Consider the following 23,733-nt stretch of genomic DNA (forward strand, 5'->3'; position numbering starts at 1 on the left):
GTAATAACTACATACTTTTCTGAAGCACATACCATTTTGGGGATATCGCCTCACGTCGCCACTCGATTTCCTCACTTTAAATAATTATGTTCTATTAGGTTTATCCTTAGTGTAAGAGAGCACGAAATACTAATAGGATTAGAGTTATGATTTAGGGTTAGGATTAGGGGTAGGGTGAGGGTTAGGATTAGAGTTAGGATTTGTTTGGTGCTCTCTTACACGAAGGATACACCTATAATTACAAAAACAACAGAGCACAAAAGAGATCAAGCACCGTACCACCTATGACAAATTATTGTTTTACAAAAAAGAGTGAAGCCTGATTTTTCGCCAAATGAAAAAAAGTGGCTTCTCGATTAACATCGGAGTATTTTATTTCGATTAAAAAATATTTGTTTTCATCTCAAATGGGACAGCTTTAACGATTTCAAAAAGTTTTCGTTTTTGATAAACTTGGTATAGTTGACTTCAAAAATCTAAGAATCGGGTTTCTCGGCGAAACAAACACTCTGATCTTTTTTCCCAGTTTGTTCAAACAAAGTTTCCATACGTGATTCTTTAATACAGGATCTTAGTGTCTATTTGGGTTGCTTTCAAACATGTTAAATACCCTATGGCATGTTAGGTACGACCGGCAACGAGAAAAGTTCCCGGGATTCGGCAAAGTTAAACACTGAATATTCAATTAGTAGGCAGGTGTTACACCACCCATGGGCTCTTCCCTTTTCTCTATGGTCGGATGTTTTCATTATTTTTAGCGTAATAAATGTGAAGATACTGAAAATGATATAAGGTATAATAAGAAGGCGGTTAAATTGAAACGGCATTTTTTACAAAGGCTAATGAAACGAAGTAAACACACACACTCGTGAATAAAACGCTATCTGCAAGTAATACACACTTCCCGTCGCTGGATCGTAATTGTTTACTAATTTGTATGTGCTTCAATGTAAAAGTAGGTAATGGTGAGTTGAACGGAAGAGAATATAAAATACATTAAGGGTCGATAAATGATACAAGGGGCTGCCTTGATATCCGAACAACTGAAAAGAAGGAGCAAGGTAAAATTAGTGGCCGGTTCAAATTGAACCCAGTAGCAAACAAGACAACAAGCTCAGAGCAAACTGATCTAATAGACATGTTTTAACACAATGAAGGCAAATTGAGTACTAGTTTTTCTTGAATTTAAACATGCACTACAACATATCTTTTTTCGCTGATTGGTTTATTATTTTGTTCTTTGTGCTGGAAACTTCTGTTCTTTTTCAGTCTGTCTGCTCAGGTGCACAGTGATTTTCATCATTTGTTGCATTGCCCCTTTGTATTGTATTGGTTACTTGATTCTTCTCGGTGCTTGTCATCTTTGTAGAATTTACACTTTGATGGGCTTTGGAATTGGGAAATTTTGACTATCGAACTTTGCCTACTTTTGTGCCTGTATAAATGGTGTTTCTTGTCCCTTGTCACCACATCAAATTGGTGTGCCTTGTTACATCTTTTCGGTTAGTTTAAAGTATCGGTTTCAGTGGATATACTATACCACCAATTGACGAGCACACATTCGCATATAAACAGATTTTACTTTTTTTAAATAGTGTAAATCTTAGATTCCTTTTGGGTAGATTCGTTCAAGTACACCCTCCAAGTATAACCATACCTGCACACTGGGACCCGCACCCCCCACACACCCCATCCACAAACACACCCCCATATAAATCCTCCTACACCCCCTACCACATACCCTTGTATTACCTGAAGTTTAAATATAAAGCTACTGTGACATAGTCGAGAGCAAATGACTCGACTCTCACTTGTATCTCTACTACTAATACTAGACACTCTACAGCCCTGTAATCGATTTAAGGCGGCTGGTATAACAACAGTACATAAATAAGACATTGAAATCTGAACCAGAAGGTAATTAGAAAATACAAAGCCAATACGTAATACGTCGCATGTTTGTGCTCGTGAAAAAGCTTTTGATCATGTCGAATCATTTAAAGTTGATAAATTCGGATACCCAATTTATATAATATCTATTAATATATTTGAACCTTAGTTTGAAAAACTGACCACACGTTTCCAGCATATCGACGGTTAAGGTAGTTATTTAGACACACGAGTCACGGACAGATAAGTGCTATAATCTCATCATGGCTGTACAGTGGCCAATTTTACACGAGATTGAACGGCTTTATAGAACCTGTTACTTATCACGTCCAATTAAAACCTTTAATAGAGATAATTTGCGCGATTAGGATTGTTGATCTGCGCTAGATTTTGTTTTAAATAAAGGTAATTTAGTTTATTTAAGTAAGCGTAATTAGGTTACCTTCTATCGTCAGCTGGGAGATGAATAGTATAGGCAAAATACAATTACTGAAATAGCTTTATTAAAATGGTGCATTTACGCACTTGTTAAAGGTTTTAAACCTTCGGCCCATTTTGTATCTTGGTTTCTATTTTTCTTTGCCGCCAAAACTACTGGACGAGAGTCACCATCGACAAAAACAATACTAAAAATAACCTGAGCTAGCTCAAGTTACCGACCGGAAAAATATAAATGCCTTAAATATTTACGTTCTCCGCTAGAAGATATTAAAGAAAGTCCTTTTTATTCTGACTACGTTTCATTCAAAGCATTTTCTTTCACGCATTCATTTAAAGTTATCTTATGTTTCATATTAAAAACTGCAAATTTGAACTGAAGTTGATTTAATCTTAAATGGCATTTTATCTTTTCTGAGAAGGTGATTAATGGAAAACAGTCGATTGTGATGAAAACAAAACACGGCTTTTATTAGCAAAAGTTATTAACTAATTTGGCTCTACTTCGTGCATTATCTATGCTTTACATTCAACGTTGATGCGGCATAGCGGATATCCTTCTAGAGCAATCTAAAAATACACAGTTGTACTCTCAAAATACTTAAAAATCGTTTAAATACTATAGCTTATCAAGAATTTAGGTTAAATTAATGACATCTTTAAAGCATGGAGCCTCCATTATCAATCGACTCCATCCTATAAGTGCTGCATAATTTAAAGGCTTAATGTACGATTTCCTTCAAATTTTAAATTTGTCATTATATACTCAAAATGCTGAAATAATACTAGTAATAATGAGCAGGAATGGTTTCTGTCCATTTTGAGCTGAAATAACGAGGTAACGGAAAAGAAACACTGCTTGTTATTTTGGCCGTTTAACACACAGTTCTATGGGCGGACATAAAGTCATAATTCTGAATTATGACTTTATGTCGAACTTTGCTCTGTTTACCTACAAACACAACAAATTTGGCTGATTCCATTTAGGTGCAAGTTGTGACATGTGTAAACATTACAAATATGCCAAAAAATCAGGTTTGAAAAAAATTAACCAAATTCATATTATAAGATCGTACATTATGACTTTAATGACTGCCTGGGAAGTTGCTGGGTGTCTATTCTTACTGCGTCTATAAAATTAAATTTAGTATTCACCAACTATAACATACTAGACAATCTAAAAATACATCCAATGATATATAGCTATTCTCAAAAGGCATGTTTGTACTCGTGTTAATGCATTCATCATTTCTAGGATAGCAGTGAATCAAAAAATAAAGTCATTTTTGTCCAATAGCCATCAGTAATTTTATAACCATATCGTCTGCTCGGGATTTGGGTGCGCAAATGGTCAAGTTTCGCTATTGTTTCACCACGTGGTACTTTCAGGTTCATCTTTCACTTAATCAATTCACGTCAGTCACTAGCATCTCAAACTGCCCATCTATCAGGACACAGTTCTTTAACAATATGTTTCCATATTCATTAAATGACCTTTGAATGGGTTGGGTACCAAATCTCATAGTCCACAATTTGAGGTCAACTTCTGAGCTATGGTTGTTAAAGAATAGAGGTATTGAACTGAGCTATCTGATATGAGAATTTTTTAACAAATTCAGTGTTGCTTTCATAGTACGATTTATTGCACGTCAAAAGATTTTACATGAATTCTATGTTGCTCTCATAGATAATGTATAAGACATTTTAAAAATAACAAAGCTTCCCTCTGCCGATGCAGATTGATGAAGAATACAACCAAAAGTGAAATTGTTTTTGACAAAGTAAACAAACCATACCCATGAATTATTTCAAAATTGCACATTTTATGGTCACGCGTGTCTTAATTGAAGTATTGCATTTTTACACTTTATGGAATACCATCAGAAACTATAATTGAATTGAATTCTATTACCGGATAGCTATTGATGATTAATGGCTGACTAGTTCAAATTTGAGCGATTCTTGATTGATCGACTGATCAATTGATTGATTGTTCAACTGGTTGATTGCTTTATTGATTCAATTATGATTCCATAAGGGAACGGTTGTTTTTAGGCAGAATAACTGAGCCCGATGTAGGTGTCAGTCTTCTAACAGGTTTCGGTTATATTTATGACGTCATCAATATTTTGCGTTGTTCTCTAATATTGTTTGTTTGTTTGACTAATTGATTGAATGATTCAGTAATTAATTGAGTTGGACTTAGTGCTTTACGTATTATGTATTTGTTTAAATCAAATGGTTCACCAATCCATTCAATAAATTTATCTATTAGTTATATTTTCATGTTTTACTCCCATTATTTGCATATTTTATGCTCATTTTTAATTGCTTTTTTTTTTGTTGTTTGTAAGCTGATCTTTAACACTTATTGTTAAACTCAATGTATCCATGTATAAATCCTACATAGAAATAGTTAAAAAAGATAAAACGAGAAGATTTGTTTTGTTTTCTAGACGGATATTTATTGTCCAAATATATCAATGTCTGTAGCACCTGTAATCTAATCCACAGTGTTGATGCTTTCATTCTGACGTATTTTGACAAGGCATGTAACAGGTGCATGAAAAGATGAATTTTATCACTGAGTACTTTAAAAGATGTATGATCTATTCAAACAGATTGTGTCCAAACAAGATATCACTCGTCACACAATGCATTGCGCCATCGATTGTGAATATTGGTATGTCTCAGTCAACACCATAATGTGTATGTGTTTGCCGGCAAACGAGGACACACACCAGATTGTTCACCCTAAACTGCGGACTTACCTCCAACCGAGGACAGTCCTCCGTCTCAAACTGCTGCAAAAGACCTCATATGCATGCTAAATGCATTATAGTGATATTTGCTCAAAACCGCGAACCATAGGTGTAAAAACTACAGTCAGAAGTTGATGGATAACATTCCGTTTCGTATCATACACAAAAAAAATCCGCCATTTTAGTCCACGGTTAGGCGATGAAAACACGATACACACGTCCGCGGTTAGATAGCAATACACACTGTCCTCGGTTGGCGGCAAACACCCCCCACACAGGTGTGTGTATTAATGTGTAATAAATGCATACTTTTCTGAAGCACATACCATATTGGGGATATCGCCTCACTCACATTGAATAATTATGTTCTATAATTAGGTTTATCCTTAGTGTAAGAGAGCACGAAATACTAATAGGATTAGAGTTAGGGTTAGGATTTAGGGTAAGGGTTAGGGTGAGGATTGGGATAAAGATTAGGGTTAGGGTTAGGATTAGAGTTAGGATTTGTTTGGTCCTCTCTTACACGAATGATACACCTATAATTACAAAATCAACAGAGCACAAAAAAGATCAAGCACCGTGCCACCTATTACAAATTATTGTTTTACAAAAATAGAGTAAAACCTGATTTTTCGCCAAATGAAGAAAAGTGGCTTCTCGATTAACATCGCAGTATTTTATTTCGATTGAAAGATATTTGTTTTCATCTCAAATGGGACAGCTTTAACGATTTCAAAAAGTTTTCGTTTTTTTATAAACTTGGTTTAGTTGACTTCAAAAATCTAAGAATCGGGTTTCTCGGCGAAACAAACACTCTGATCTTTTTTCCCAGTTTGTTCAAACAAAGTTTCCATACGTGATTCTTTAATACAGGATCTTAGTGTCTATTTGGGTTGCTTTCAAACATGTTAAATACCCTATGGCATGTTAGGTACGACCGGCAACGAGAAAAGTTCCCGGGATTCGGCAAAGTTAAACACTGAATATTCAATTAGTAGGCAGGTGTTACACCACCCATGGGCTCTTCCCTTTTCTCTATGGTCGGATGTTTTCTTTATTTTTAGCGTAATAAAAGTGAAGATATTGAATATGATATAAGAAGGCGGTAAAAAACCGGTATTTTTACAAAGGCTAATGAAACAAGGCAAACACACACACCCGTGACTAAAACATATGACATCTGCAAGTAATGCACACTTCCCGTCGCTGGATCGTAATTGTTTACTAATTTGTATGTGCTTCAATGCAAAAGTAGGTAATAGTGAGTTAAACGGACGAGAATACAAAATGCATCAAGGGTCGATAAATGATACAAGGGGATGCCTTAATATCCGAACAACGGAAAAGAAGGAGCAATATTAAACTAGTGGCCGGTTCAAATTGAACCCAGTAGCAAACAAGACAACAAGCTCAGAGCAAACTGATCTAATAGACATGTTTTAACACAATGAAGGGAAATTGACTACTATATAGTTTATCTTGAATTTAAACATGCACTACAATATATCTTTTTGCTGATTGGTATATTGTTGTGTTCTTTGTGCCTGAAGAAGGAAAGTTTATATGCTCGAAACGTCTGTTGTTTGTCTGTCTATGTGTCTGCTCTGGTGCACAGTGATTGTTATCATTTGTTGCATTACCCCGTTGTATTGTTTACTTGATTCCTGTCGGTCCCTGTCGTCTTTATAGGTTTTACACTTTGATGGGCTTTGGAATTGGGAAATTTTGGCTATCGAATTTTACATTCTGTGCCTGTATAAATGGTGTTTCTTGTCCCGATGCATTTTGTCTGTATTTTACATGTTTCACCCATCAACTTGGTATAACTTACTACTTCGTTTCAGTTGGTTTAAGCTATGTGCATGTTTTTCCTATATGCCTCCTTAACCCTAACCCAACTAGGACTCACTAAAGCTCACTATTAAAACCACTCTGCGTGCATGCATTCCACGGGACTTGATGACGCAATCAGACCAAGTCATATATACCCAGGGAATCGTTGACCGGGCCAACGTCACCTGTGTAGCTACATGCTGGGGATCTTCTGCGTGGCATGCGAGGGGTCCGAGGTTCGAATCCCGGGGGTGCCAAGTGACTTTCTCCTTCATCTTCTCTCCTTTTTCGTTCCTTCTAATTCTTTCAAGTGCACTCCCCAAAAATAACCACACCCGCGCCCCGGGTGCCGAACACCCACATACACCCCTGTACACACACCCCATCCACAAAAACACCCCATATAAATCCTCCTACACACCTACCCACACACCCTTGTATTACCTCAAGTTTAAATGTAAAGCTACTGACACAGTCGAGAGCAAATGACTCGACTCTCACTTGTATCTCTACTAGACACTCTACAGCGCTGTAATCGATTTAAGGCGGCTGGTATAACAACAGTACATAAATAAGACATTGAAATCTGAACCAGAAGGTAGTTAGAAAATACAAATACTGTACATGTTTGTTCTCGTGAAAATGCTTTTGATTACGTCGAATCATTTAAAATTGATAAATTCGGATACCGAAATTATATAATATCTATTAATATAATTATTCGAACCTTAGTTTCAAAACTGACCACACTTTTACAGCGTTTCGATGCATGGTTAAGGTAGTTATTTAGACACACGAGTCACGGACAGATAAGTACTGTAATCTCATCATGGCTGTACAGTGGCCAATTTTACACGAGATTGAACGGCTTTATAGAACCTGTTACTTATCACATCCAATTAAGACGTTTAATAGAGATAATTTGCACGCTTAGGATTGTTGATCTGCGCTAGATTTTGTTTTAAATAAAGGCAATTGAGTTTATTTAAGTAAGCGTAATTAGGTTACCTTCTATCGTCAGCTGGGAGATGAATCGCAGAAGCAAAATACAATTACTGAAATAGCTTTATTTAAATGGTGCATTTACGCACTTGTTAAAGGTCTTAAACATTCGGCCCTTTTTGTATCTTGGTTTCTATTTTCCTTTGTCGCCAAAAGTACTGGACGAGCGTCACCGTTGACAAAAACAATGATAAAAGTAATCTGAGCTAGCTCAAGTTACCGAACGGAAAAATATAAATGCCTTAAATATTTACGTTCTCCGCTAGAAGTAGGGATATCACAGTGGTTGCACAATAATTCTGCCACACTGTGCATGCAAGCATAACAGTGAATTGAAAAGCGCGCGCTTCAAAGTTGGTCAATTTTAGAAAACATCCATGTCGAAAAATGAATTTCCTCATATGCTTCATTTATCTCAACTGTTTGAATTTTTAATATATGGTGTGTGAAGCCTTTCCTGGGCTACCATCGAGTCCGACAAAATTAAATATTGCTTTGTTTAAGAGCTACTGCCTGTTTTTTTGGATTTTTGAAGATCGCTCATAAATCAGTAAATATAGGCCTATTGAAATAGTCTGACCTACCACCATTTAGCTGAAATACTAATCTTTTTTAGCATGTAAATTATTTCAGTCGACAACGAATGAAGCACTTGAGGAAAAATGTTTGAAACAAAACATTATCAAAAATATTTCACAGGGAGTATTTTTTCAAGCCACAATTGCTGTAAGCCATTGTGTGTGCCCAAGGCCACGCTATTTTTGTATACGCGGTACAGCGTAATCGCGGTTGCTTTTACCGATTGTCCTCCCATGTTAATGCAGATAACAAAATGTTAATTTAAAGTCTCATTGCAACTGAATTTTTATTTTTACTTTTCGGATTTGGCTTTGAGTAATGGTGACACATACCATGTTTACAGTAAAAATAAAAATTCTATTCCAGACACCGTCAAAATGTCAAACTTTGTATTTTTTTGTATTATTTTTAAGTAATTAACTGCAGTTCATTTATTCAATCTTATAACAGGTTCATACATATGTGTGGGAAAAAAACCTCAAGATTTATATCATGTACGGTTTTCTATTGGCATCAATTTTGCATATTAATTAGCTGAACTTAGTCATTATTTCAGGTTTAATTTGTCTGCAGATTGGCTGAAATTGCTAAAATTGTATATTTGGTTAATTTATTATAATTATTCAGTGATATATTTTTTAATTTTGTTTTCTTTAACGAAGTAAGGAAAGATAGGCATTTAACATGTGATATTTAAATTAACGCTGCTTTTTCAAGCAAGCATCCAAATAAACCTTCAAAATCTCGAAATGTGCCAATTTTGTCATTACAGCCATTTGTGGCAGGATTTCATTCCATCTACGAGCATCTTTAAATTGACACTACATCACAATGCATTGACCGATTTCAATTCTGTTTTTTGATTTTTGATGCTTTAATAAAGCCCAATAATGTAGAATCATTATATAACGTGTTTCTGCTGCGCTTATATTTAAGGTGATATACCTACTAGAAGATATTAAAGACACTCCTTTTTATTTTTGACATATATTTTGTCATATTAAAAGCTGCAGTTTTGAACTGAAGTTGATTTAATCTTTAATGGCATGTTATCCTTTCTGAGAAGGTGATTAAAGGAAAACAGTCGATTCCGATGAAAACAAAAAACGGATTTTATTAACAAAAGTTATTAACTAATTTGGCTCTACTTCGTGCATTATCTATGCTTTACATTCAACTTTGATGTGGCATAGCGGATATTCCTTCTAGAGCAATCTAAAAATACACAGGTGTACTCTCAAAATACTTAAAAATCGTTTAAATACCAGCTTATCAAGAATTTAGCTTAAATTAATGATATCTTTAAAGCATGAAGCCTCCATTATCAATGGACTCTATCCTAAAAGTGCTGCATAATTGAATGACTGCCTGGGAAGTTGCTGGATGTCTATTCTTACTGCGTCTATGAAATTAAATTTAGTATTCTAACAGGTTTCGGTTTTAGAACGTCGTCGATCTTTTGCGTTTTTTTCTAATATTGTTTGCTTGTTTGTTTGATTAATTGATTGAATGATTCAGTAAGTAATTAGTGGTTTACGTAATAATATATTTGTTTAAATGGTTCATCAATCCATTTAATAAATTTATCTATTGGTTATATTTTTATCTTTTACTTCCATTATTTCCATATTGTATTCTCAATTTTAATTACTTATTTTTTGTTGTTTATAACCTTATCTTAAAAAACTTATTTTTAAACTCATTGTATCCATGTATAAATCACATATAAAATAGTTATAGATAAAATTGTTACTACGAGAAGATCTGTTTTGTTATCTAAACGTTTATTTATTGTCCAAATATATCAATGTCTGTAGCACCTGTAATCTAATCCACAGTGTTGATGCTTTCATTCTGACGTATTTTGACAAGGCATGTAACAGGTGCATGACAAGCCCGGGGGGGGGGGGCCACTCAAATATAATGATGTAAGCATGCGTGACCAAAAAAACGTGTGAAAAGGGGTGTTTTTTCTTGGTTGAGCATGTTACGCGCGTGACGCGTTAAGGGGGTAAAAAACAGTGATTTTCATGAAAAGGGGTCGTTTTAAAATCGTTTGTAACGCAGGGTACCATTTTAATCTGCTTTTCAAATCTGCTGAAGGCTACGATTCCGATAAAAGTTTATTCCAGTGCCGGAATTCCCCGTTCGTTTCATGTTTACAGCATACTCCAAACCTAGAGTGTCACTATGTTATGCAAATATATTTCATGACGTATTACATGTGATTTAACCACGGCCTTGTACTTCTAAGTAAAATACCGTTTAGATTTATAAAAAAACGTGCATATTAATTATTGACGTCATATAAATGTTGCTTGAATTATCTAATTATGATGGGTATATAGTTCAGTGGACAGACGGGGAGACGAGAATATCATGTGTTTCAAAAAGATTTTCAGGACTTTTAGATTCCTCACATTATTTACTACTCCTGCTGGTAGATTTGTGAGTTCCCCTTCTCTGGATTACTTTAGGAAATTATGATTTGCGGCAGAAAGCATGAAAAGGGCACACGATACCGGGACACGATAATCAACTTTAGGTGCCGAATTCGGAACCAAATACGATGTGAATATTGCTTAACGTTGCCTGGATAAATTACGCTGTATATTCTCACAAATTGAGAATCCAATCAGATTCATGTAACAATCTACAAATCTGAAGGCCTCATGGTACACTCTGAATTCATCGTGTCATTATTTATATGTAGTATAAAGTGATACCGAGGGGGGGGGGGGGAATAATGATCCGAGAGGGTAGACTTTTAGACAAAAACTTGTTAAGAGGTAAAATTTTTGGGGGAAAGCGCGCTGAAAACTTGCTTAGGGGGTCATTTTGCTCACAGAGGAAGACTTGTTTAGGGGGTGTTCGAAAAAATTTGGTCACGCATGCGTACACTCTCATATTTGAGTGGCCCCCGGGATGACAAGATGAATTTTATCACTGAGTACTTTAAAAGATGTATGATCTATTCAAACAGATCGTGTCAAAACAAGATATCACTCGTCACACAATGTATTGCGCCAACGATTGTGACTATTGACAGTGATCACCATAATGCGTAATAAGTGCATACTTTTCTGAAGCACGTATACTATTGGGGATATCGCTTCACGTCCCCACATTTAAATATGTCCTATAATTACAAAACCAACAGAACACAAAAGAGATCAAGCACGGTACCACCTATGAGAAGTTATGTTTTTACCAAAAAAGAGTGAAACCTGACTTTTCGCCATGAAAAGTGACTTCTCGTTTAACATCCGAGTATTTTTTTTTTCGATTGAAAAATATTTGTTTTCATCTCAAATGGGACAGCTTTAACGATTTCAAAAAGTTTTCGTTTTTGATAAACTTGGTATAGATGACTTCTCAAATTAAAGAACCGAGTTTCCCGGCGAAACAAACACGTCGATCTCTTTTCCCAGTTTGTTGAAACAAACTTTCTAAACGAGATTCTTTGATACGGGATCTTAGTATCTATTTGGGTTCAAACATGTTAAATACCCTATGGTATGGTAGGTACGACCGGCAACGAGAAAAGTTCCCCGGATTCGGCAAAGTTAAACACTGAATATTCAATTAGGCGGCAGGTGTTACACCACCCATGGGCTCTTCCCTTTTCTCTATGGTCGGATGTTTTCATTATTTTTAGCGTAATAAAAGTGAAGATATTGGAAATGATATAAGGTAATAATAAGAAAGCGGTTAAATTGAAACGGTATTTTTACAAAGGCTAATGAAACGAAGCAAACACACACACTCGTGGATAACACCATCTGCAAGTAATGCACACTTCCCGTCGCTGGATCGTAACTATTTTTTTATTTTTATGTGCTTCAATGTAAAAGTAGGTAATGGTGAGTTTAGGACGAGAATACAAAACACATCAAAGGTCGATAAATGATACAAGGGGATGCCTTAATATCCGAACAACTGAAAAGAAGGAGCAAGGTAAAATTAGTGGCCGGTTCAAATTGAACGCAGTAGCAAACAAGACAACAAGCTCAGAGCAAACTGATCTAATAGACATGTTTTAACACAATGAAGGCAAATTGAGTACTAGTTTTTCTTGAATTTAAACATGCACTACAACATATCTTTTTTCGCTGATTGGTTTATTATTTTGTTCTTTGTGCTGGAAACTTCTGTTGTTTTTCAGTCTGTCTGCTCAGGTGCACAGTGATTTTCATCATTTGTTGCATTGCCCCTTTGTATTGTATTGGTTACTTGATTCTTCTCGGTCCTTGTCATCTTTGTAGAATTTACACTTTGATGGGCTTTGGAATTGGGAAATTTTGACTATCGAACTCTGCCTACTTTTGTGCCTGTATAAATGGTGTTTCTTGTCCCTTGTCACCACATCAAATTGGTGTGCCTTGCTACATCTTTTCGGTTAGTTTAAAGTATCGGTTTCAGTGGATATACTATACCACCAATTGACGAGCACACATTCGCATATAAACAGATTTTACTTTTTAAAAATAGTGTAAATCTTAGATTCCTTTTGGGTAGATTCGTTCAAGTACACCCTCCAAGTATAACCATACCTGCACACTGGGACCCGCACCCCCCACACACCCCATCCACAAACACACACCCATATAAATCCTCCTACACCCCCTACCACACACCCTTGTATTACCTGAAGTTTAAATATAAAGCTACTGTGACATAGTCGAGAGCAAATGACTCAACTCTCACTTGTATCTCTACTACTAATACTAGACACTCTACAGCCCTGTAATCGATTTAAGGCGGCTGGTATAACAACAGTACATAAATAAGACATTGAAATCTGAACCAGAAGGTAATTAGAAAATACAAAGCCAATACGTAATACGTCGCATGTTTGTGCTCGTGAAAAAGCTTTTGATCATGTCGAATCATTTAAAGTTGATAAATTCGGATACCCAATTTATATAATATCTATTAATATATTTGAACCTTAGTTTGAAAAACTGACCACACGTTTCCAGCATATCGACGGTTAAGGTAGTTATTTAGACACACGAGTCACGGACAGATAAGTGCTATAATCTCATCATGGCTGTACAGTGGCCAATTTTACACGAGATTGAACGGCTTTATAGAACCTGTTACTTATCACATCCAATTAAAACCTTTAATAGAGATAATTTGCGCGATTAGGATTGTTGATCTGCGCTAGATTTTGTTTTAAATAAAGGTAATTTAGTTTATTTAAGTAAGCGTAATTAGGTTACCTTCTATCGTCAGCTGGGAGATGAATAGTATAGGCAAAATACAATTACTGAAATAGCTTTATTAAAATGGTGCATTTACGCACTTGTTAAAGGTTTTAAACCTTCGGCCCATTTTGTATCTTGGTTTCTATTTTTCTTTGCCGCCAAAACTACTGGACGAGAGTCACCGTCGACAAAAACAATACTAAAAATAACCTGAGCTAGCTCAAGTTACCGACCGGAAAAATATAAATACCTTAAATATTTACGTTCTCCGCTAGAAAATATTAAAGAAAGTCCTTTTTGTTTCTGACTACGTTTCATTCAAAGCATTTTCTTTCACGCATTCATTTAAAGTTATCTTATGTTTCATATTAAAAACTGCAAATTTGAACTGAAGTTGATTTAATCTTAAATGGCATGTTATCTTTTCTGAGAAGGTGATTAATGGAAAACAGTCGATTGTGATGAAAACAAAACACGGCTTTTATTAGCAAAAGTTATTAACTAATTTGGCTCTACTTCGTGCATTATCTATGCTTTACATTCAACTTTGATGTGGCATAGCGGATATTCCTTCTAGAGCAATCTAAAAATACACAGTTGTACTCTCAAAATACTTAAAAATCGTTTAAATAATAGCTTATCAAGAATTTAGGTTAAATTAATGACATCTTTAAAGCATGAAGCCTCCATTATTAATCGACTCCATCCTATAAGTGCTGCATAATTTAATGACTGCCTGGGAAGTTGCTGGATGTCTATTCTTACTGCGTCTATAAAATTAAATTTAGTATTCACCAACTATAACATACTAGTCTAATCTAAAATACATCCAATGACATATAGCTATTCTCAAAAGGCATGTTTGTACTCGTGTTAATGCATTCATCATTTCTAGGATAGCAGTGAATCAAAAAATAAAGTCATTTTTGTCCAATAGCCATCAGTAATTTTATAACCATATCGTCTGCACGGGATTTTGGTGCGCAAATGGTCAAACGAGTTTCACTATTGTTTCACCACGTGATACTTTCAGGTTCATCTTTCACTTTATCAATTCACGTCCAGAGGATGCTTTAAGGAAGCCCCATCATGCACTGTAAAAGTGTTATCACTAGAGTTTCAACTGCCACTTTACTTTTCAAATCCCATTGAACTCTGTGCAAAAGATGTTGTTTTAGAATTGCCCGTGTGTCATTATTACTTGGTCGATTTCAGATCTAAAGTGATGTATGCATGAAAGATAATTCACACCTTCTGTAGATAACATAAAATGTGAAATCGACCAACCTTTTGAAGGTGTTTTTATTGTAAATATATCTGTCCAAATTCAAATTTAACCATGCACGTGTGAATGCAGTGGGCGGGCAGTGGTGTCATGTTCACTCACACAGCTGTGCTAACCGCAAGACTTGCTGGGAAGTGCTTAAATCATCCTCTGATTCACGTCAGTCACTAGCATCTCAAACTGCCCATCTATCAGGACACAGTTCTATAACAATATGTTTCCATATTCATTAAATGACCTTTGAATGGGTTGGGTACCAAATCTCATAGTCCACAATTTGAGGTCAACTTCTGAGCTATGGTTGTTAAAGAATAGAGGTTATTGAACTGAGCTATCTGATATGAGAATTTTTTAACAAATTCAGTGTTGCTTTCATAGTACGATTTATTGCACGTCAAAAGATTTTACATGAATTCTATGTTGCTCTCATAGATAATGTATAAGAAATTTTAAAAATAACAAAGCTTCCCTCTGCCGATGCAGATTGATGAAGAATACATCCAAAAGTGAAATTGTTTTTGATAAAGTAAACAAACCATACCCATGAATTATTTCAAAATTGCACATTTTATGGTCACGCGTGTCTTAAAAGGGCATTTCGTGATCAACAGCCTCATCCCCCCACTTTTCTCAAAAAAAGTTGAGATTTTTATATCACTGGAAACCTCTGGCTACATTATGTTTATGTACAAAATATTTCTTGCAGATTAATTCGTTTAGCAAATATATCGTGAAATTTGATTTCGTTCTGGTGCACCAGAACGAAATTACAACGTATTGTCTATGTAGCAGTGTAACACACATAATCATGCATAACTCGCGAACGCAAAATCGGAATCAACTGAAATTTTGGGAATAGGTTTTTTTCGTGGATATCTAATGAAAATGACATAAATAGAGAATGCTAGGATCACGAAATACTCCTTTAATTGAAGTATTGCATTTTTACACTTTATGGAATACCATCAGAAACTATAATTTGAATTCTATTACCGGATAGCTATTGATGATTAATGGCTAACTAGTTCAATTTTGAGCGATTCTTGATTGATCGACTGATCAATTGATTGATTGTTCAACTGGTTGATTGCTTTATTGATTCAATTATGATTCCATAAGGGAACGGTTGTTTTTAGGCAGAATAACTGAGCCCGATGTAGGTGTCAGCCTTCTAACAGGTTTCGGTTATATTTATGACGTCATCAATATTTTGCGTTGTTCTCTAATATTGTTTGTTTGTTTGTTTGTTTGTTTGTTTGTTTGTTTGTTTGTTTGACTAATTGATTGAATGATTCAGTAATTAATTGAGTTGGACTTAGTGCTTTACGTATTATGTATTTGTTTAAATGAAATGGTTCACCAATCCATTCAATAAATTTATCTATTAGTTATATTTTCATGTTTTACTCCCATTATTTGCATATTTTATGCTCATTTTTAATTGCTTATTTTTTGTTGTTTATAAGCTGATCTTTAACACTTTAACTCAATGTATCCATGTATAAATCCTACATAGAAATAGTTATAGATAAAATGGTTACTACGAGAAGATTTGTTTTGTTTTCTAGACGGATATTTATTGTCCAAATATATCAATGTCTGTAGCACCTGTAATCTAATCCACAGTGTTGATGCTTTCAGTCTAACGTATTTTGACAAGGCATGTAACAGGTGCATGAAAAGATGAATTTTATCACTGAGTACTTTAAAAGATGTATGATCTATTCAAACAAATCGTGTCCAAACAAGATATTACTTGTCACACAATGCATTGCGCCAACGATCGTGAATATTAGTAGCAAGGTCCCGTGATGTTATGCGATGAACCAACCTGAATATCCCAAGAAAAAAGTCTGTAAAAGACAGTTTAGTTTCATTGGGGTCCACGACAAATAGCGCCGTCATGGATTTCAACATTCAGTGGCTAACACCCTACTCTTTGCAAAACTGATTTCGAGATACATTTACATGAATTTCTTTATGTACAAGGGACCGACGGCATAACACGACATCAGCTTTCAACGACCCATCACCTCAAAATTCCGGGGGAGCATACCCATCAAAAATATACAAAATGGATACAATTTAAATTCAGTAAAGATTTATTTTCTTTATTCATATTTCAACACCGCGAGACTAGTTTATGATATCAAGGGTTGAGAACCAGAAAGCCTTAACTCACAAAAGAGTGAGTTGAGGCTTTCTGGCTCTCAACCCTCGATATGACTTATGAGTCTTTCTGTTTCCGAAGCAACTACCCACTATCAGGAATATCCCAGTCGCTCTTCTTTAGCGACTCGAGTATACAATCAGCTTCCGATGACAAAATCGTGCAGCTGTTAGAATTGCGATAGATGATCATAGAAATATGATGAGACGCGAGATCAGGTATCGAGTATGTATTTGTGATGCGATCAAGCAAAATCAGTCTAAACTCGGAAATATTGATGTTCAGATATAGCCAAATAAAGGTAATAATTTCTTTTGTTGCCTATTGTTTTGGAAACACTTCAACTGTTTATATCATTGGATTTAAATGTTCAATTTCAATGTGTTTTTCTGCAAAATGTAGCTTTACATACGATTGATGCAATCATGAAGAAAACTGAAAATTAAATATTCCCGACTTCAAACTGATTTTGCCTGATCACACCACATTTGTCAATACCTTGTCATCAGTAAGTGATCGCTTACTGCTAGTAAGATGACGATCGACATCGCGACACTATTAAAATGAATTTGATTTGAGACGTGTGTAAATTTGCTTTAAAAAATGAATGTTTGATTTAAAGCCGAACCAAAGTGGGTGGGAGTTGTATCTCGTCCACCCAGAATGATGGGGGGGGGGGGCAGTCCCGTGATAAATACCCCATGACGTTATTCAGGCGTGTATGTGCATTTAACAGTTAATCATCTGTGGACAACAATCTACGAGGGGCAGTCAGTATGTTTTAAGAGGTGTCTCGTGACGTCATTTATGGATTGTTTTCATGGCACTTCTCAATGATTACATAAATACTGTACCTTTGTCTTTCATACAACACATGTAAAAATTATATCATACACATTATTACGTAACAGCATTAGCATAAAATCAATAGTCTAGGGACACTGCCAAATCACGCAAAAAGGCGGGCCTTTTAAATTACAGAAAATACACGTGTTTACAATGTCCGAGAACAGCAAAAGTACAAGGTGCACATGGCTAGTTTTAGGCAGGAATAAATAGTAGGTCATCAGTTTGCATTTGGTAAAATATGAGACTTGTCATTAAACTTTGGTGGAAATGGGACGTCTGGAAACTTCAACAACTTTAGGGCTTGAATGGAAGCGAAATTATTCTGCAAAAAGGGCGAAAATGAAAAAGCAGTTATTACAAATGACATCAATTATCTCCAAAATTAAACATACTAAAATATAATGACTGGTCACGTGTGAGAGCTGGTACTCAGTGCGATGATAACTGGTGCAAATCAAACAACAATCTGCGCATGCGTAGGTGGGATGACCGATACAACATGGTGGAAATGCACGAAAATTGCAAAATTCCATGTAGATAGGGCCGAAAATATTACAAAATGCTATGAAAATTGTAATTTAAATATTCATATGAATTTTTATGGATGATCTCAACCTGAAATGAACAGAAAAGTTTAAAAAATTAATTTCTCATTCAAACGATGGTCTCTCTCTTTGTACCACTAATTTTTGTATAAATGTAACAATGGTAGAATAACAGTTATATTTTAATCACGGATTCAAATATTTTCTAGGGAGACTCCCGTTTAAATGTTTAGAGATTAGTCAACAGAACTGGTAAAATTTAAATTTCCACGTTTGCTATTTTTGGCAATATCAAGATTTAAAAAAAAAGAAAAGCCTTGTCTTTGTCAAAAATAAGACATATTTGACCACGCATTTTAAATAAACTAAAACCTTTCCAGCCCAAAAAACATGGTTTAATGAACTGGTAGTTTGTGTTCTATTACTGTTCCAAACGGCAGCATTCTGTATTCTTTAATTCCCGAGAAAATATAGAAAATACAACAATACCTCATTTCGGCCTCTTATTTCCCTTAACAAAAACGACTCAATTTCACCAGGTGACTCTAGACCATTGATTTTATGCTAATGCTGTTACGTAATCATGTGTGTGATATAATTTTTACATGTGTTGTTTGAAAGACAAAGGTACAGTGTTTATGTAATCATTGAGAAATGCCATGAAAACGATCCACAAATGACGTCACGAGTCAACTCTTAAAACATACTGACTGCCCCTCGTATATCATGAAATTTGGTGACATTTCCTCAACAACATTTAAAGTAAAGTCGATGATTTGAAAAGGATACTATTGGGCTATTCCAGATGAAATCCGCACTACCCCTGTGGAAGATTTAGGAAATGCCTTCCACAGGGGGAGTAAGTTTATCAAATATAATTGGTCAGAGTTAAAATAATTTTGAAGCCCATACTCCCCCTGCATTATCTTCCACAACAGGATTGAGTATTTCAAATGGCAGTTACCGGATTGTCTATTCTATTCGAAACGTATACTCCCTCTGTGGAAGACTTAAAACCAAATATTCTACAGGGGTTGTGTGATTTTTAAATGGAATAGCCCAATGCTACAAACCCCATACTTTGTGCTTCAATTAAGCAAACACACGGTATGCAAACGTATATTTCACAAATTTGCAATGCGCTGTTTAAGTAACGATTGAGCTGACAGGAAAGAGAGCACCAGGGGTGGTGGTCAATTGGGTGTGCACAAATTTGTGTCAAAGGTCAATGACTAAGGTCAATGACTAATAAGTTGTAATATTTCCTGTGTGTCTTTTTAGTGACGGATGGGCCGACAGGACAGAGGTCATCAAAGACGTTAAGTTGGAGGCAGTGGGCGGCATCACCATAAAACCTAAAACAGCATATATTTCAGACTTTGATACATATTTTTTCAACAAACGTCCAAATGCTCTAAATGACAGGAATCCATGGTTTCGTGAGTTTTGGCAACAGAGATTCAAATGTCATTTACCTGGCAACGATTCAGAGTATGAAGAGTATAAAGAAGATTATCCAGATAAGTGCCAAGGTAAGCATATTATAGAACAAGCAGTGGCGTAGTATGAGTCATCCTGGAGGACACCGACCATGATGAGGAGGAACCGGGTCTGATGGGGAGGGCCGCTGCGGCACAAACCGTTTTTCAGCAATTTTCCTATGGGATTTACTTAATTTTCAAATATCGACGGGGGCACGTGCCTCTGCCGCTAAACATGGACATTATGACATTTGACCTTGACTGTATAGCAGCATTTGTGTGGTGATTTAATGAGAAATGGACACATCAAAAAATCGCATAAGAATTGAAACGCCGATCTAATTTGGATCCATATAATTGACTACAGTTGGTTCTCCTACTGGGTTTGGATAAAGCTTTAGTATATTGAAGTATCCATTTTAAATTAAACCATCCAGCAACCTATCTCCCATAGTAAAGGATAGGGTTTGTGTAAGACTACTGGATAGATGTGCATTTTAATCGATTTAAATCGATGTGCATTTTAATCGATGTGCATTTTAAGTCGATCCGAGGAAAAAAAGGGTTTTTTCGCCACGAAAAAAACCCTTTTTTTTTTCTCGAAGATCGATTTTTTAGATCGAAGCATGTTTCACCCTGGTAGTAGATCCCTACGTATTTGCCATTTCTTACTATGGTAAATATATTGATTTTGTATGCAAATCATTTTATGATGGACTTTTATTCGTAATTTCATTTAAAAAAACCTCATTAATTATCGGCCTAATTGTTTATTTATTCATTTTAAACCATACATTGCTCTTTTTGTCTGTCGTATTATTTTAGGAGATGAGATCTTATCTACAGATTATAATCAAGATACAAAGATGGGTTTTGTAGTGAATGCTATCTACGCTATGGCTCACGGATTACATCGTATGCGTGAGGCAATCTGCCCTGGGGATACGATTGGATTATGCCCCGAGATGCAACCTGTTAAAGGAGATGTCTTCTTACAGCATTTATTTAATGTGTCATTCACGGGAATATCTGGGAAAGAGATTTCATTTGACGCCAATGGCGATCCATCAGGCAGGTATGTAATCAATCAATGCCAAGGTCATTTGTTCGAATCGTGACTGGTTAAGGAATCGGATAGCAACGTTTGCGCAGTATTTTCTGTGGGACCTGAGAACATTAGACATATCGAATTGCATTCTGAATACGAGGAATGTCCCTCTGATATCACATAATTTTGATTTTTTTATAATTCGCAATTTATAATTATTAAACTTTGATATCGCAAATGCAGTTCGATATGTCTGATGTGCTCTCAGGTCCCATAAAAAACGTGAGCCCTTAAATGGAGATATCTTCAAATTATTGTCAGATTTGTCAAAATAATTTGTTATCGTATTTTTTAGTTTTGAAAGAACCGCTGATACTTTGATCTTTAGTATTAGAGGGAAAGCCCATTGTTGTATCCAAAAATCCTGCGAAATATCATAGCTGATAGATGTTTGTATTTTATAAGCCAAAAATAAACCATTTATTATTCTATGCGGCTTTCATATTTGCACATTTTGGCTCTTAGATCAAATTATAAACTATTTTCACGCGGTTGTCGACTGCAGACGACAAGTTTCAAATGTTTTTAAAAATACAAAAATGTCAGAATTGTAAATTTTCATGACCATATTTGAAACTAGTACAAACAATCATAGAATTGGTTCAGTGGTTCTTTAGAAAGCTTTTGATATTTTGAGAAAATATCTAAAAAACATTTTTATGTTGGAGCATATAACTAACAGCAAGAGCATTAAAATCCCAGCTTAAGAAGTGGGGTTAAAGGTCCTTCAACCAATATAAACATATCATGCTAAGAAATCGGTCCATCCTCCTTTAAAAGTGTGTTGCCTGTCGTAGAATGTTTTCCAAAGGTATGTTGAGTCCCGCCAAGGGAATACCTTACCGGGCAATGACTTGGAGTGTTCAAATTATTATGTGAATATTCATAACAATACTTTCAATCAAGACAATGAATATTTGATATTTCTGTGTAGTAATGGAAGGTTGACAAAGCCTGCATGTTGGCATGACGGCAATGACACAATCCTTCATGTTACCACCTTCCTTAATAAAATGAGGTCCCAAGAGTTGACGTGATTTTGATATTACGAGATCGTGTTGCATTGTGGGAAATAAAAGCAGTAATAATGTTGCGCCGTCCATTGTAAAATACTCATTTTGTGATATAATTTTAAAAGCATAGCTATTGAAATACCGTAAACGTTCGCCTAATGGCGCTATGGAGTTCATGGAAATGAGAGAGCGCCATCCCTGTAAAAGCCGACTATTATCACTGATCATTAAGGGTACGTGTAGTTAAAGGTGAAACCTATCGACACATACAATTGAATACCTGAGTGGAAGAAGGGCCCAACTCCATCAAAACTGTTTTTGAGATATTAAGAAAAAACTTCATATTTAGAAAAGTTTTATAGACAGAATGTTTTCATCTTCAGGGGACCTTTAATATATGAACATACAATATTACATACATTCGAAATTATATATGATGTTTCCATGGCAACGGTGCAGGTCTTAATACAAGCTGGAGTTGGGTCCTTCTTCCACTAATATACTGCAAGTGCCAGTTCCGTAAGCAGATGTGTTATAAATAGCTACATAAAGTTGGTAATTATCCATTATTTGCACAAGTAGAAGCTGTGTAATCATGTTAGCAAGAACGTTTATTGTAGTGGAAAGCAGATTTCATCGATGAACACAATTCCTCTTTAACCCAATATTTGTGGAAGAAGGGCCCAACTCCATGGAGTTGGGCCTTTCTTCCATGAAAACCATGATTAAGTGTACGTGGAAGGCTATTTAGAGAGTGGATTTTGGCTCATCTTTCACACACATGAAGAACAGTATGTTGACAATAACATGCTGGCTCTAACTCATTTTTGTTAAAAAATGGAGTTGGGCCCTTCTTCCACTCAGGTATTCAATTATGAACAAGATCGAACAAACTTGTTCATGATAATGCGGTAATCATTCACCTGATACGTTGTGGCCCAGTGAGCAGAGCATTAGACTATAGTGCGAGGATAAAGAGAACTTGTGGAGAAGATTGATGGTTCGAATCTCATGCAGTAATTTCTGACAGATTATGATGTCTGTCAATGTTTTTTTTTCTGATTTGAGGAAATTTGATTCTCTATTTTCTTGATTTTATCTTTAATATTGTTTATATAATTTTATTATTTTATCTCGTATGTGTCTTTTTTCATGATTCTTTGTTTTTATCGTTTCATTTTAGAGTAACTCAATCCATTCAATCAAATGTTGTAATGAACCTATTTGATTGTATAGGCATTTGTTATGTGTGTGAGACGAACTGTCGCGCGTGACAAGTCTTTCAATTCGCGCGAGTGTCCTTGCCTATGCATCAGTGGTCATAAGAGGTATATCATTTTATTCGAAGGGGGGGTCCCAAATATACGGGGGTCATAAAGTCTTTGAAAGAATAATAGGAGGGGGTCATAAAATGTTTTATGACCAAAATGTAGGGAGTCACACGATGACCACAGAAAGTGTGTTATTTTATTCAAAAAGACTGATTTCAATACAATTTTGGGGTTTGGGATCATAAAATTTTTGTTGCCGAAATAGGGGGTGCGCAATTTTATTGACGCATACTT

At 35.5% G+C, this 23,733-nt stretch overlaps 1 protein-coding gene across 2 annotated transcripts in view; it reads left to right on the top strand.

The window, feature by feature from the left end:
* The window catches only part of LOC140140933 (metabotropic glutamate receptor 1-like), a 274,990-nt gene that overhangs the window by 238,674 nt on the left and 12,583 nt on the right, over positions 1 to 23,733 (top strand). For both annotated transcript variants that reach the window (XM_072162695.1, XM_072162694.1), the window contains exons 4-5: positions 19,848 to 20,098; positions 20,873 to 21,122. In XM_072162695.1, coding sequence (XP_072018796.1) covers positions 19,848 to 20,098; positions 20,873 to 21,122 — 501 coding nt within the window. The remainder of the gene's footprint in view (positions 1 to 19,847; positions 20,099 to 20,872; positions 21,123 to 23,733) is intronic.

This window comes from Amphiura filiformis, chromosome 19 (genome assembly GCF_039555335.1).
Source record: "Amphiura filiformis chromosome 19, Afil_fr2py, whole genome shotgun sequence".
Classification (NCBI taxonomy): Eukaryota; Metazoa; Echinodermata; class Ophiuroidea; order Amphilepidida; family Amphiuridae; genus Amphiura; species Amphiura filiformis.